The 12805-nt window shown below is 42.3% G+C and overlaps 1 protein-coding gene across 8 annotated transcripts in view; it reads right to left on the bottom strand.

Moving 5' to 3' along the window:
* Nucleotides 1-2916: 2916 nt before the first annotated feature.
* Nucleotides 2917-12805, bottom strand: part of CREB5 (cAMP responsive element binding protein 5) — a 257025-nt gene continuing 247136 nt past the window's right edge. For 7 of the 8 annotated variants that reach the window (XM_074537848.1, XM_074537881.1, XM_074537852.1 and 4 more), the window contains 3 exons: nucleotides 11840-12067; nucleotides 10798-10906; nucleotides 2917-9650 (listed from right to left, as the gene is read on the bottom strand). In XM_074537848.1, the coding sequence (XP_074393949.1) occupies nucleotides 9487-9650; nucleotides 10798-10906; nucleotides 11840-12067 (501 nt within the window). In that variant the 3' untranslated portion in view covers nucleotides 2917-9486. Of the gene's footprint in view, nucleotides 9651-10346; nucleotides 10907-11839; nucleotides 12068-12805 lie in introns of all 8 variants that reach the window. The other variant, XR_012579640.1, reaches the window with a different exon arrangement.

The raw sequence follows: 12805 nt of genomic DNA, 5'->3' as shown, positions 1-12805 counted from the left end.
CTCTGGCTTGCTCTGCTGGCAGGAATGGACTGATTCCTGCGGGAGTGGACTGATCAGGTTCACTAATGGTCGGGCTCTGGTGGTATTTTCTTACCTAACACAATCAGAACACGCGTCTTAAATATTTTATCAGCTTCACTGGGTCATTCTCATACTGTGGCATTGTATTGCTGGAGAATAGAGGCTAGGGGAAAAATACTGCTCAAGAATGCTGCAGAAAGAGAGCTTTAAGTGCATGGCAGCACTAATGCCCTTCTTAGAGCCACTAAAACAAATGTCCCTTTTGCTGCACAGCAACTCGGAGGCAAAAAAAAAAAAAAAAGATTAGGGCAATTGCAATAACAAAGCAGACTAAAGAATTGAGCAAATAGTCCCAGACCATCAGTTGTTGGCTCTGACCTAAATGGTAGTGGTGGTCCTGGTTTAACTTTGATCCTTCCTTTCTGATGCTTGATTAATTTTTTGACTCCCTAGAAAAAAGTTCTCAATAAATTTTTGTAATTTATCTTGTGCCTATTCCCTGTGGGTAATTCCGCAAATGCCTGTGAGTAAAGTAAAGTGAAAAGAAAGTGGGTGTAGCAGGTTAATTCTGAGGGTATGATCAGAGCTGGAGTCTCCTGTAGTGGGCCCTCAGCAGCCAGTAGCTATTGTGGAGAAGAAACCATCCATTGCCTGCCTCCAGGTAGAAAGTGACTCCAGATGGGCAGGGCAGGCTGAGAGGTAGGTCTGTCCTGCAAGCGTTTGCTAGAGCTGTGGGTAGAAAGTGTTGCTAATGAGGGGACCTAATCAACCACATAATTTCTGAGCCTGTCCCCAAGGGCTGCATGTGGGGAGATTCCTCACTAGTTGCATGTGGGGAGATTGTCCAAAAGGTCAGACGTGCTTTGTCTCTTTAGAGAGTCAGTATGATAGTGAAATGCTTTGCATCCTTGCAGGTACAGTGTTCCCTCTATCCCAATATTTGTAAACTTTTTAAAAAAAAATGTACTTGTGTCTGCCATGTTTTTTCATCCTCCCCTGAAGGGTTTCTCTAGAACCAACCAGTTCAATTCCAATTTCTCAGCTCTTGTGTCTGTTTACATTTGGGCTCATGAAAGTTCACCACCATCCCCTAGCTCCGCACTCCTTTTTTGGTGAGCTGTTTGCTTTCTCCAAATGGCTGTTGTTGCTCTGTTACGCTGCCTTGATTTTTGCCAATGTCCTTGGGTACCTGTGGTGTCCTCTGTGCTTGCTTATCATCCCTCCTTGAACTCTGTGCTATATTGCCATTAGTTTTGAATGCCCTTATAGCAAGGAGGCTGCAGCCTGGGTTCAGGAAAAAGCTGGGACACGTTGAGGAGCGAAGTGGATCCAGCCAAAGCACAAGAGGCTAGTGTGGCAGAGGGAAGGAGTCTCTCTGTACCTCTGCTCTGACCAGCATAACCTGGGACAACCGTCATGCTGATGCAGACTGTCCTCAGTTTAGTCTAGTTTTGGCTGCATCCCTGCAAAGCAGAAGAGTGTGTGGTGTGCTCACACTGATTCATTTTCTTGCTAATAATAACTTTGTTATGATGTCCAGAACAGCCTGCAGAGAGCAATAGTAACAGTGGACTGCTTGGAAGAGGAACAAATACTACGATCAGGTTTGGGAAACCATGAATCAGCTGTAAAGGGCAGTCTTACCTCAGTCTGAAGACATCTTGCTTAGCTCATACTGTCAGGTGTAAATATAACTGTGTGGACAATAAAGTTATCCTGTGATATGTCTTCATGAGAGGCACCTATTTTTACAGATATGATGATCCTCTTTCAGTATTTGGCGCCAGAGCAAGAGCCCTGCTTTAATAAATACAGTGGCATGACATCCCCGCTTTAAAGGCAGTGCAGGAGCATATGACCTCAGAAAAGTATCCAGCTAATGCCATGTCTTGATGTTTGGGGAAAACGTCTGCTGTACCCCCTTAAAGAGGTACACCCCATGTGCACCCACTGCCCCATCTTCCAGCTTTTACAAAGGGAGGATGGGAACAGGGGCACGGCTCTGCCTTTTTCCTACCCATTTTAGGAGGGTGAATGCTCTTGGCCAGATTTAGCCTTTTAAAACCCAGGGGGGAGAGCAGCAGAAGCTGTGCCTGTGCCAGGGCCCCCAAGGGAGCAGCACGGTCACACCGCATGGGGCCGACGTCCTGCAGTGTGACACCAGCACAGAGCGCTTGCAGCCAGGCTGGTCCTTGTCACCGAGGCTGCACCGCTTGGGTCAGGCCCTCGCTCTGGGACTGCCAGCAAGACATCAAGTTGCATTAATCTACAGCTAATCTGATTCCCACTGGACAGATGGGTTCATCCCAACTAACTTTAGATTACAGTTTACGCATTATTGTGCCAAGGTCTGTATTGGACCAATTTATAGTGAGAAATGAGGTTGGCAAGATAACAGGGGCATCACAATTAGAGCTAATTAGCCCAGCAGGAAATCCATTTCCAGGCAGCTTTTGGCAAGACGAGAGGTTGGCGGGATAACAAGCATGGAGTGTATTTTGATACAAGCACACTCCAGCTGCAAGGAAAAGTAAAGTAACAGCTTGTCTCATCCTTATGCGGAGGCCTCATGTCAGGCTCCACCACGTAAGTCTTTTTGTTTGAGGCTTTGCAGCCTCCCTGCTTGGAAGGGGTTCAGAGAACTTGTTCTTACCAAGTCACCTCGGCTGCTGGAGGACAATGGTGAGCTGCAAGGTCTGCACAGCACCTTGCTCCTCCCACCAGACAGCAGTGTGCCCTGCACCGTGGTCCTCCTCCAGTTTGGAGGGAGATGAGGTGTTGTAGGGCATAATAGAAATCAGTGAAGAATAGCTTGGTTTAATTGCAGGAGTTACACGTATGGTAAAATGTCTGGAGTATAGATTCAGACAAACTATTGGAATTATTTATATTTGAGTGCTTTATTATATTGGAATTGCAGTGATATTATTAACATTTGTACAAATGCACAAAAATCCTTTCTCTTCTAGCTAGAAAGAGATGTAAAAATCTGACCTAGTTGAACAGTCTCAATGAACTCATTGTCCATTTGTAACAATAATGGGTTCACAATGCAACAAAAAGCTTAACATAAAATTAAACATATTAAATGCTGCAGCAAGTATTTACATTTATGTACCAAAAAAAAGTATCTCCTTCCAGTAAGGAAGGTGGTTGCTTTACAGAATAAAACAGACATACAAACACAAAACCTTTGCATACAATACAAACAACCTCAAGCCCAAAACTTACTGTGACAGCACCTTTTTTTTTTAATATAATATATATATATATATATTTATATATAAACTTCGATAGTTTAGGCTTACTCCAAGCAGTGCTAAAAGTTCCTTAAAACCAGGACAATGGCAATAGTCCAAAGAAGCAATGTTCACTGATGAGCGCTACCCAGTGTTTGAAGAGAGCTGCTACAGAGAGAAGGATACAGAGCTCACGGCCACGGGCTGGGAAACACTCGGGTCCCAATGATAAAATCCTTGGCAAAACTCTCAGTGGCAATTGTTCTTACTCAGAAGAGCAACTACACCTTTCATGCAAAGAAGTGTGTCTTGTGGGAGCATGCTAAATGTGATCTCTGTCAGGGAACTCCTTGCAATGTCAGACTTGTGGGGTGGGGAAAATATTTCTCTGAAATTTCCTAGATTCCAGCAAGGGAAGCATTTCCCTGGAAATGCCCAATCAATCCTCCCACCTCCCTCACCCTAGGACACTGCTGCAGTTTCTGCAAAGCTGGAAGGAGCTTTCAGTCTTCATTCAGAAGGCTGTCATGCAGATTTTCAGTCAAGAAAGATATTTGGGTCTAAGACCCTCACGGCATCAGATAGCAGGCTCTGCCCATGGGCTTTGTGAACAGTTCCACCAGGTGAAACTCAGCAATGCTAACATTTAGCTTGCATCAATGTAGAACTGGAGATCGTGAATCCCAGGTATTACTCATTGGTCTAAATATAACGAGTTGCAGTTATTGATTCCAGTCCAAGGAAAGCCTGGGAAAGGATCAGATTTCCACTTAAAGAATCAATCTTGTCTCTGAGTGTGTGTGAACACTGACATTTTTGGCCTCATGCAGTTTAGGATTTGCTATAAAGTAATTTTGAAAGCTATGGAAAACCAATAATGGTGAGCAATTTAGCTCTTAAGTGTAAAGCCACTGATAAAACTGGGATAGCTGTAGGCTCTGGGAAAAAAAAAGAAACAACAAAAAGAGGTTATGGATGTAAACAGTCTCTTTTGTCTACGCAGTAAGGTGATGATTTCAGATGTTGAAAAATTGAACCTTTTTTTTTGGTGTTCAAATTGCTTGAGATTTTATTGCTTTTATTTGTTCTTAGAAGTTTTTGTCTCTTCTTTTTTTTCTTTTTAAAGGTGCTGTCCCTAGTCAAGTTATAAGGCAACATATTTTATTGATTCAGAACTCTAATACATAGTATGGCCACTGTTACCACTGCAGCTTTGCAGCTACTGTGAGTTGGACAACAGTCAAAGTGCCTCACAATGCACAACAGAGCCAATCTCCTGACCTTAGGATATACAGGACACTTTGGTTCTTGGGATGAGAGATTATAAATGTAGCTTAAATGCTGCCTCACATCACACACATTGCATAATAAAACATTTATATGCTGTCATGAAGAGGGTGTAAAGTCTAAGTGACACTGAAGACTGGCTAGTCTCAGCTTCTCAGCTTGGACAGGTGTGAGAGACAAGTTGTAGATATGCCACCAGTGAAAGCATATAAATGTATCTGGTGCAAAACTTTTACAAGAGTATTTATTAATGATTCAACAAGGGAGAGCAAGAAAGAGAGCAAGAGCTAAAGTGCAATTTTAAAAGAATATAAATAATTGAAATGTAGAAATAAGATACTAATTAGTTGTAACTGGTTTTGTTTTATAGGCACAGTTTAGGTTTTATGTCTACAGATCAATTTTTTTCTCTTCTTTCCCCTCTAGTAATTTTCTCTGATGTATAATGGAGCTTCAATGATCTAAATCTAAGGAACACTGCTTAGTAAGAGGACTGAAGAGGCAATGATAAGGTAGTATAGTGCAACTCACTATGTGATATTAGACAAGAAATGAGGATGGGGTTAGATCTTCTGTGATGATGTATAAAATCAGCCCTAAAAAAAAAGCAGAAAAAAAGAGACAGGCTTTCCAGTTATACGTTGACTCATGCTTTCTAAAATGAGAAAGCACATTTTGCAATACAAAGGAAACAACTGAAGGTTTATAATTTGTTTCATTGTTACCAAAAAAAAAAAAAAAAAAAAAAAAGCAGATGCTGCTTTAAGGAAAACATTTAATTCTAGGAATTTCTGTACAACTGACCTCAGCAAACTGTTCCATCTTAGATGGATGACTTCTGCTTGAGACCCTCAAAGATTAAGATGCACACACACCTAGAGTAGTTTATTGCAAAACTAATATTGTAACTTTAAAAAAAAAAACAACAAACAGATTCTGTACAAGAATACTGTTCAAATGGAATGTGTTAAAATAACATTTATTAATAAATACTTTATAAAATTCTATGTGAATACTAAATTAATAGATTCCTGTTTTAAAATTGCTTTGGTCCTCATGAATTTTTATAAATTCACTCTATACGCTTTTTTTTTAAAAAAGGTATTAGCTGCTAAAAAGCACATTTTGCCTAAACTAAAAGGCTAGTCTTCAACACTAAATATTGTTGCTTAAAAAAATATGAATCCTCAAAAGTTGGGCATTTAACAACAGTTACAGCTGGCTTGTTAGTTAACAGGACTGAGTCATTAACACTAAATCCACACGCACTGAGGCACTGAACCATTGACTTTCCACTATTCAGAATATGGGCAGCAGAATTTAGCTTCACAGCAGGAATTACCTCCCAACAGCATGAAATTCTCCATAAATCATCATCATCATCGTTGTTATCCTTATAAAACACACCATGATAGCACACAAACTACTTGTCTCCCACAGGCAGCGTTATGAATATGGCTTGCATAAATTGACTTGGGGAAGGCGCGCTGGGGGTGCCAGAGCTGATTGCAGCATCATTTCTTTCTGATCAAAGTATTGCAGTTCTCCATGGCTGAGATTTCCAACCTACTTCCAAGGTCAGACCCACGAGATGCTGTCTATGGTATGGTAACACCTCCTCCTGAACAAGGCACTGGCCAAGGCTCACCATCCTGCAAGTGCTCTTGGGAGTGGATGATGGAAGTGGTCAGAGTTGTCCTTCACTGGCAGTGGGATAGGGCACAGAGCCTAGTGAGCCTGGCAACAGGCTGGACTGGTCGGGCAAGAGGAAAGTGGAGCAATCTCCAGAAGCAGCTTGTGGAAAAGCAGGATTCCTCCTTGATGGAAAGAGCCCAGGAAGCACATTTAGAGTGACGTGCTTAGGAAGAGGCTGCTGCCACTGACCACATGGCAGAGGGACATCCTGGAGACAGGGCCGGGGCTTCTCCCGCAGCCCTTGCTCAGGCAGCTTCCAGTGCCTGGTTGGACCAGCAGCTTGAGGAAAGGCTGCAGGATCACTCCCCTGGAAAACAAGAGCATTTTAATGTGGAAGCAAATCTGATGAATAATATAAGGTGCCTGGTATGGTTGGTCCTTTTCCCAATGATAGAGCCGATATAAATATGCTGCATGTTGTCTTGGCCTGTGAACCTGCGGCAGAGTTACAAGAAGCAATAGCAAATAGCTTTTCATCCTTTACTTATTTCCACATCACTAGCAAGGATTATACCTAAAGGCCAATAGTATAGAGAGGAGACATTTCATTGTAATTACACATTTAGGCCAACATGCGTGGTTGGCTTGCCTAGTTAGCATTAAAAAAAGAAATAATTGAGCTATATATAATACACATCAGTCAAACTGTCAAGTTGCTGAATTTAACAAAACTTAAGCAAGGTTTTTGTATTTTTTCCTTTTTTCCCCCCTTTTTAATGTAGAGGCTTTCATTTTAACAGCTAAATATTTTAATTGAGGAGACTGAATAAAATGAAGCTAAACCGTAATTCTAGTGCAGTGTAGCTCAACTGGGTATTCTAATATTACCAACAACTTTGATTTTTATTTTTTTAATGTATTTAAGTGCTACCCATATAGATGTAAAGTTTTTTAAATTAACCCTGCAATGGCATTTCCTTTTAGATGGTGAATGATGAAATTCAGATGTGGGGGAAATGCTTATTTAGATTTTTCACATAGTGGATACTCAGCTGGAACATTTCTCTCGACTGCGTATTTGAAAAAAGTTCTCTTGGGAGCCATGATGAAGCAAAACCATTTAGCCATTACAACTGGAGATTAAAAAAAATTATAGTTTCAGTATTTAAAACACTTTAAAAGTATATGTTTGTCTAAAATATAATAGAAAATCCTTTACATTTGTATTTTTTCATAATTTTTTTTTTGGTTCTTAGACTATATAATCAAGTCAAGATTTACACTGTACATTAAAAATCTTCTTCTTTTGAATGTATTTGCATAAATGGAAAGCAAGCTGTTAAAGAAAAGGATACTGATAAAAAGTTAGTCACCAAGATAAGAACTAATTCAGCAATGACTGATGCTCAGAAATTTGCTTTCCCTTCCAGACAGGCACTGCTCCTTACAGAACCTCCTTACACTTCAGTTGTTTCACTCTCCCTCCTGCATGGAGAAGACTCACCCTTTAAAAACTCATGACTTCTCCAAAGACTAAAGACACAGTCTTTGAGGAAGAGAGTTTTGCTTCAGGACAAAGTGTGTTCGGGGCTAGAGGATTTGCTGGGATTAATCTGAATTTTGCTCTTGAACATGTAGCTCAAAATGTTTGAACATTTTTCACCAGCTTGGAGCTTGCTCCCTGGGTGAGCAGCAGGAGGTTTTGCCTCTGACAGATTTGAGAGCAAAATCAGGTCCCAGTCTACAGCAAGGCAGCATAATTAACTGGCATCATCTCTGTCTGATTTTCCCATCAATCACTGGGACCACTTGGGGATGCAAATCAGTTGTGCTGAGGGGCAGGCTCAGAGTCCAAACAAAAACCTTAATTGTAGCATAAGGCTCTTTTCCAGACCCTCTCTGCAGGACTGTATTTTATCCCAAGTGTGGGACTTGGCATTCTTGCAGCATTTTTTAGCCGCTGTGTGCCTCCTAAAAATTATTTAGCGTCCTAAAGAACAATTCCTTACCCGTGGTAAGCGGGTGTTAAGTGCCATTAAAGTCAGTGAAGCTACACTATCTGCCAGCTTGGGATCAGTCCGTGAAAGTTTAAAGGGATGCCTGCAGAGACCAGGTCTTTCCCTGGGAATTAAAAATGGCATTTTTCCAACTGGTCAGAACCATTACACTGATTTATTTCTCATTTATAGCCCATGAAGCCCGAGGCGCTTAGCTTTCGTTGCTAGAACAACGTAACCAGGTTAGGGAACAGAACTTTTCCGAATTATTATATACTACATGGATTTTTCTGCATTAATGACTGGCAGTGCAAAAAATTGCTGTGACTCTCAGGTGTTGCTCGCTATGCCTCTACTGCATCACAGAAGCTTACAGGGCTGCTAGCATCAACCCAGATGGCTCACCATCCTGCTTCACCTGCAGCTTTGCTGTTTTCACCTTTCCCTATTTATTAAAAACACTAAATCAGGAGCATTTGTAGTTTTCAAAAGCCAAATGCTTGGCGCAGCCCAACTGTGGGTGAAGAGCTAGTGAAAGCAGCAGCCGTGCCGACAGTTTTTAGGTGGGCTTGAAGTTTTCTTGTTCATTACCATTCTTTGAGAAAAAGAGGGAAGCAAGAAAACCTTGGAATGAAAAAAAAAAAAAAGCAAGGAAAAAAACAGCTGGAAAATGAAAAGGGAAGGGAAAAGGAAGGTGTGAGAATAACTGGAGGAGAAAAAGGCCAGGGTAGGGGAAAGAGGAGAAGCGGGGGGGGCTAGACAAAAGAGCATGCTATTTGGGCTTGATTTTGTCCTGAAGCCACATCCTATATAACTACTCTGAAAGAGACTCTGAATGCGAGACGCGGTCTGCTGATAGCACAACGCTAACTCTTTTTTATTGTGCTGTCAGCAGATGCCCTCGGTCTATATTTATAGCCTAATTACTCCTAGTTACCTATGTTTGACTCTGTTTAGTACTTTTCATGCCTCACATTGGCTAACAAGCTGCAGTTTAACACAACTTTGTATTTCTGAGGCTTCAGGCTAGACTGGTGAGAAGGAAACATGACTATGTACAGAAACAGTTAGGTTTATAAACAAGTAACTGGTACCAAAAAAATGGAGAAAGCTAGAATATTAATTGCGTAACTCCCTTTCATGTAACTAAGTATAAAAGACATTTTAATAACTATAAAAATGAATAGCCAGAGTCTTTCAAGAACTGAGGAATCTTCCAGGCTTGAGTTACGGTTGCAAATGTCCTTAGCAGAGAGGACGCTTTGATACGGTACCACACTCCCCCAGCAGTTTCTGATCAACCACTTTTAAAGGATGGGGTTGATGTCTGTTCTGTGGCTGGCAAGCTGGGTGAGAGTGGAGCTTCCCACGACGTCACTGACGGAGGAGGAGGTCGTTATGGTGTTGTGCTGGATGACTTGCTGCTGGGAGCAAGCTGGGACCGGGCTTGCAGGAGGACTGCTCTCGGGACCTGGGAAGGGAATGAGGGCACAGAGACAACACACATTCATTTTTCCATCCGAGCAAAAAACCTAGGTTGAGTTCCTCTTGGAAATATTGATGACCTGAAGCATGCACAAGGCCCAGGATTTCAAAATATAATTACAGTTAGCCAACACCCTCTTTCTTAAGATTTAGTTTCCTTTTTTTTTTTTTTTTTCCAAGCTAGCTTCTCTGATATCAATCTGACTTCAGGAGTTGAGTCTTGAAAAAAGTCCAAGGCCTTAATAACTGAAACTAATGTTGGGATAAAAAGTCTGATATCTTAAGGTCTTTAAAATCAGTTGGGATGCTTAAATGCTTTATTTGTTCCAGCAGGAATCACAATTAGAGTGCAGTGCGCTGCAGCACAGAAAATCTAATTCAAGCAACAGCTGATAGGCATGTAATGCAATTATGTGTTTTTTTCTTTGAGTACTGTTAAAGAGACAGATGCATAGTGATGCAGAGGAGACAGAAATGGGCTCTATTTTAAGACAGTGTCACAATCTAGCAAGCCCTGAGGCACTTCTGAACTGTTCTAGAACGAAACAGAGAATTTGTCGCTAAATTACTACTCACAAAATGTGTCAGCTAGAAAGAATTGATTAAATGTCTCTGTTAGCTGAGAAGTTTTTGAGAAAAAAAAATAGAAAGAAAGATGAGAGTTAAAAAAGAGTTAACAAACCTTGAAAACCTGCGCCAGGCCTGGTCTGTGCCACTGTCAGAGCACAGTACCATTTTCGCTGGAGGGGACTGTAATGTTTTCCTTTTTAACTTTCCTTTTGAGTGTTATTTTAAGGTTCTGGCAGCGCCGTGCCCAGGAGGACTCTTGCAGGTTTGGAGCTGGGAGTTCAAGCAGGATCCTCCACAGGGGAGTGAGCGTCCATCCGTGTGCATCTCCTTGCCGAAAGGAGGGGTGGGGAAGACTAGCTCTGCTGTGTGGGATGCAAACCGGGGCTTTTTTGGTTTTGAGCGGGGCTGGATAAATAAGGGCAGGAGATTGGATGGCTTGGATGATGTTTGAGAAGACAGGTTCAAGTGATAACATGACCAAGAAAGGGTTCTGGAGGGAAGAATTGGAAGGTTTGCTTTCCTGTGAGGAGTGTGGAGACAGCGCAAACATACCAGCTACTTACTTAGATATCCTTGTGATTCTTTCTGCATAGCTGTTATCGGACAGTCTTTATGTGTTAACAATAACTGTTTCAGCTGTGCTACCTCATTTTTCAGCATGGAAACCTCGTTCTAGAAAGGAAAGAGAGACTTTGGTTAGCAACAAAGCTTAAGCCACGCTATTCCACAAAACTTCTTCCCAAGAGCATAAAACGTGCTCTATAACTTTGAATGAACTGAGCAAAAAAGGCATTCAGGAGTTTGTGTGCTGGGTTTATTTTAACATTTGTCAGTGACATCATTTTGTAACCTCTGAAGGCAGTCTGACAAATGAACTAACTTCACAGCACCAGAGACACTTAAGGCAATGTTTCAGTCTAATTGGGAAATACTGGGGCTCTCTGCATGAGGCCAGGGAGCAGACCGGTGGGGGCAAAGGCCATGTTGCCGTGATCAGGGACAGGACTGCTGTCACCTACAGCTCAGCTGCAGCCAGTGCCTCGGTGCTGCTCACACCTCTGAGTTTTGTGGGAGAATGTTTTGGAGGAGTGACATTCTACAAATGGTTTTCTGCCCTTGGCAGCACACATGAAGCATGAAGCAGGAGTACTGTGCCTACCATAAGAAGGACAGCACTGTAAGAAAGGCTTTTATTATCATATTCATGGTATTTCCATCTATCCAGTTTTCCTCACTGATAGACTGATTTATTTGTGCTTCTCTCTCACAGGCTTTGAACGAGGGTTTAACTACATGCCCTGCTCTGAAGAAATTTTTTACAGACATGCTAATGGCACTTCAAAAAAAATCTCCACAAAAAACAGTGACAAGGAAAGAAAATAAATACAACTCCATCTAGTGAAGGCTTCTAAATCCCAAGACAGCTGGCTTATCCCGCTAAAATGTAAGTATTTCTTTAATTGAAGCACACACATCTTGATTAACAGACTGATTGTACTTGAGCTCCCACTAGGAGCTGGCTGTGCGGGGGCAGCCCCAAAGGCACCGTCAGTCAGGCACAAAGAGCCCCTCTGTGTCCTCAGGGGCGCAGACAGTGGCTCGCACCTGAAGCTGCATGTTTGTCTGGGTGAGCTCTTCTGCTTTCTTTTCCAATGACATCACCCAGACCTTCCTCTTCTGTCTGCAGCGCGTGGCAGCAGCTCGGTTCCTTTCCAGAAATTTCCGCCTCCTCTCATCTGGGTCTTCATCCACCACCCTCCTCCGGCGACCTCCAGTCGGCTGTGGTGGCTGTACTGTCTGCGTGGGCTGCATCTGCTGCGCCGCCGGCGAAACCTGCAGGGCAAGGAGACGTTTTTCAGGGGGTGCCATGGGGGAAGTAACACAGGGGCATGCTGAAATGGGAAGGGGAATCACACACACTGCCTGCTCCCCAGCAAGGTCTGTAACAGGCTCAAGTCAAAAGCTGCACCAGGTGCCACTGAAAGCAGGGAATGGAAAATCCTTGCCATAGTTGAAGAAGAGATTTTTTTTTTAAATGGTCGTCTAAGTATTTTTTCTCCCTTGAGTTAGTTCTTTCAGAAGAACTAACTTTCACTAGGTGAAAAGCATTCAATTAGATGTATTCTTTGCCACCACCTATTTAAAATCTGAAATGTCCAGTTTCTCTCAGGATCTGTTTTAATCAAAGAAGAGGACTGTAGTGGTCTAACTTCTGTGTCTCTCATTCTTCCCTTGTCCCCCAGTTGCCTAAAATTTTAGGCCAATTATATTTTCCGACCTTCATCACCTCTACCTCAATCTTTGTCATCTCTGGAGACAGGAGCTGCAGAGCTCTTTGCGCCTGCATGGAGTTGGGAAGCTGTGGGCTGGGATTGCACAAAGGCAGCACACCTCACTGCCCCTCATGGGCAATGAAAGACTTTAGGTTGAACCTGTGTTTTGATGAATTGAACTTGAACCTGTGTTTTGATGAATTGAACTTGAACCCATGTTTTGATGTCCCTGCACTGTGTGGATAAGGGATATTCCTCTTACCAGTTTCCATTTGACCTCTGTGCTGTGGATGCTATT

The sequence above is a fragment of the Zonotrichia albicollis genome, chromosome 1, assembly GCF_047830755.1.
Source record: "Zonotrichia albicollis isolate bZonAlb1 chromosome 1, bZonAlb1.hap1, whole genome shotgun sequence".
In the NCBI taxonomy this organism is placed as follows: domain Eukaryota; kingdom Metazoa; phylum Chordata; class Aves; order Passeriformes; family Passerellidae; genus Zonotrichia; species Zonotrichia albicollis.
This window is presented reverse-complemented; position numbering and strand designations above follow the sequence as displayed.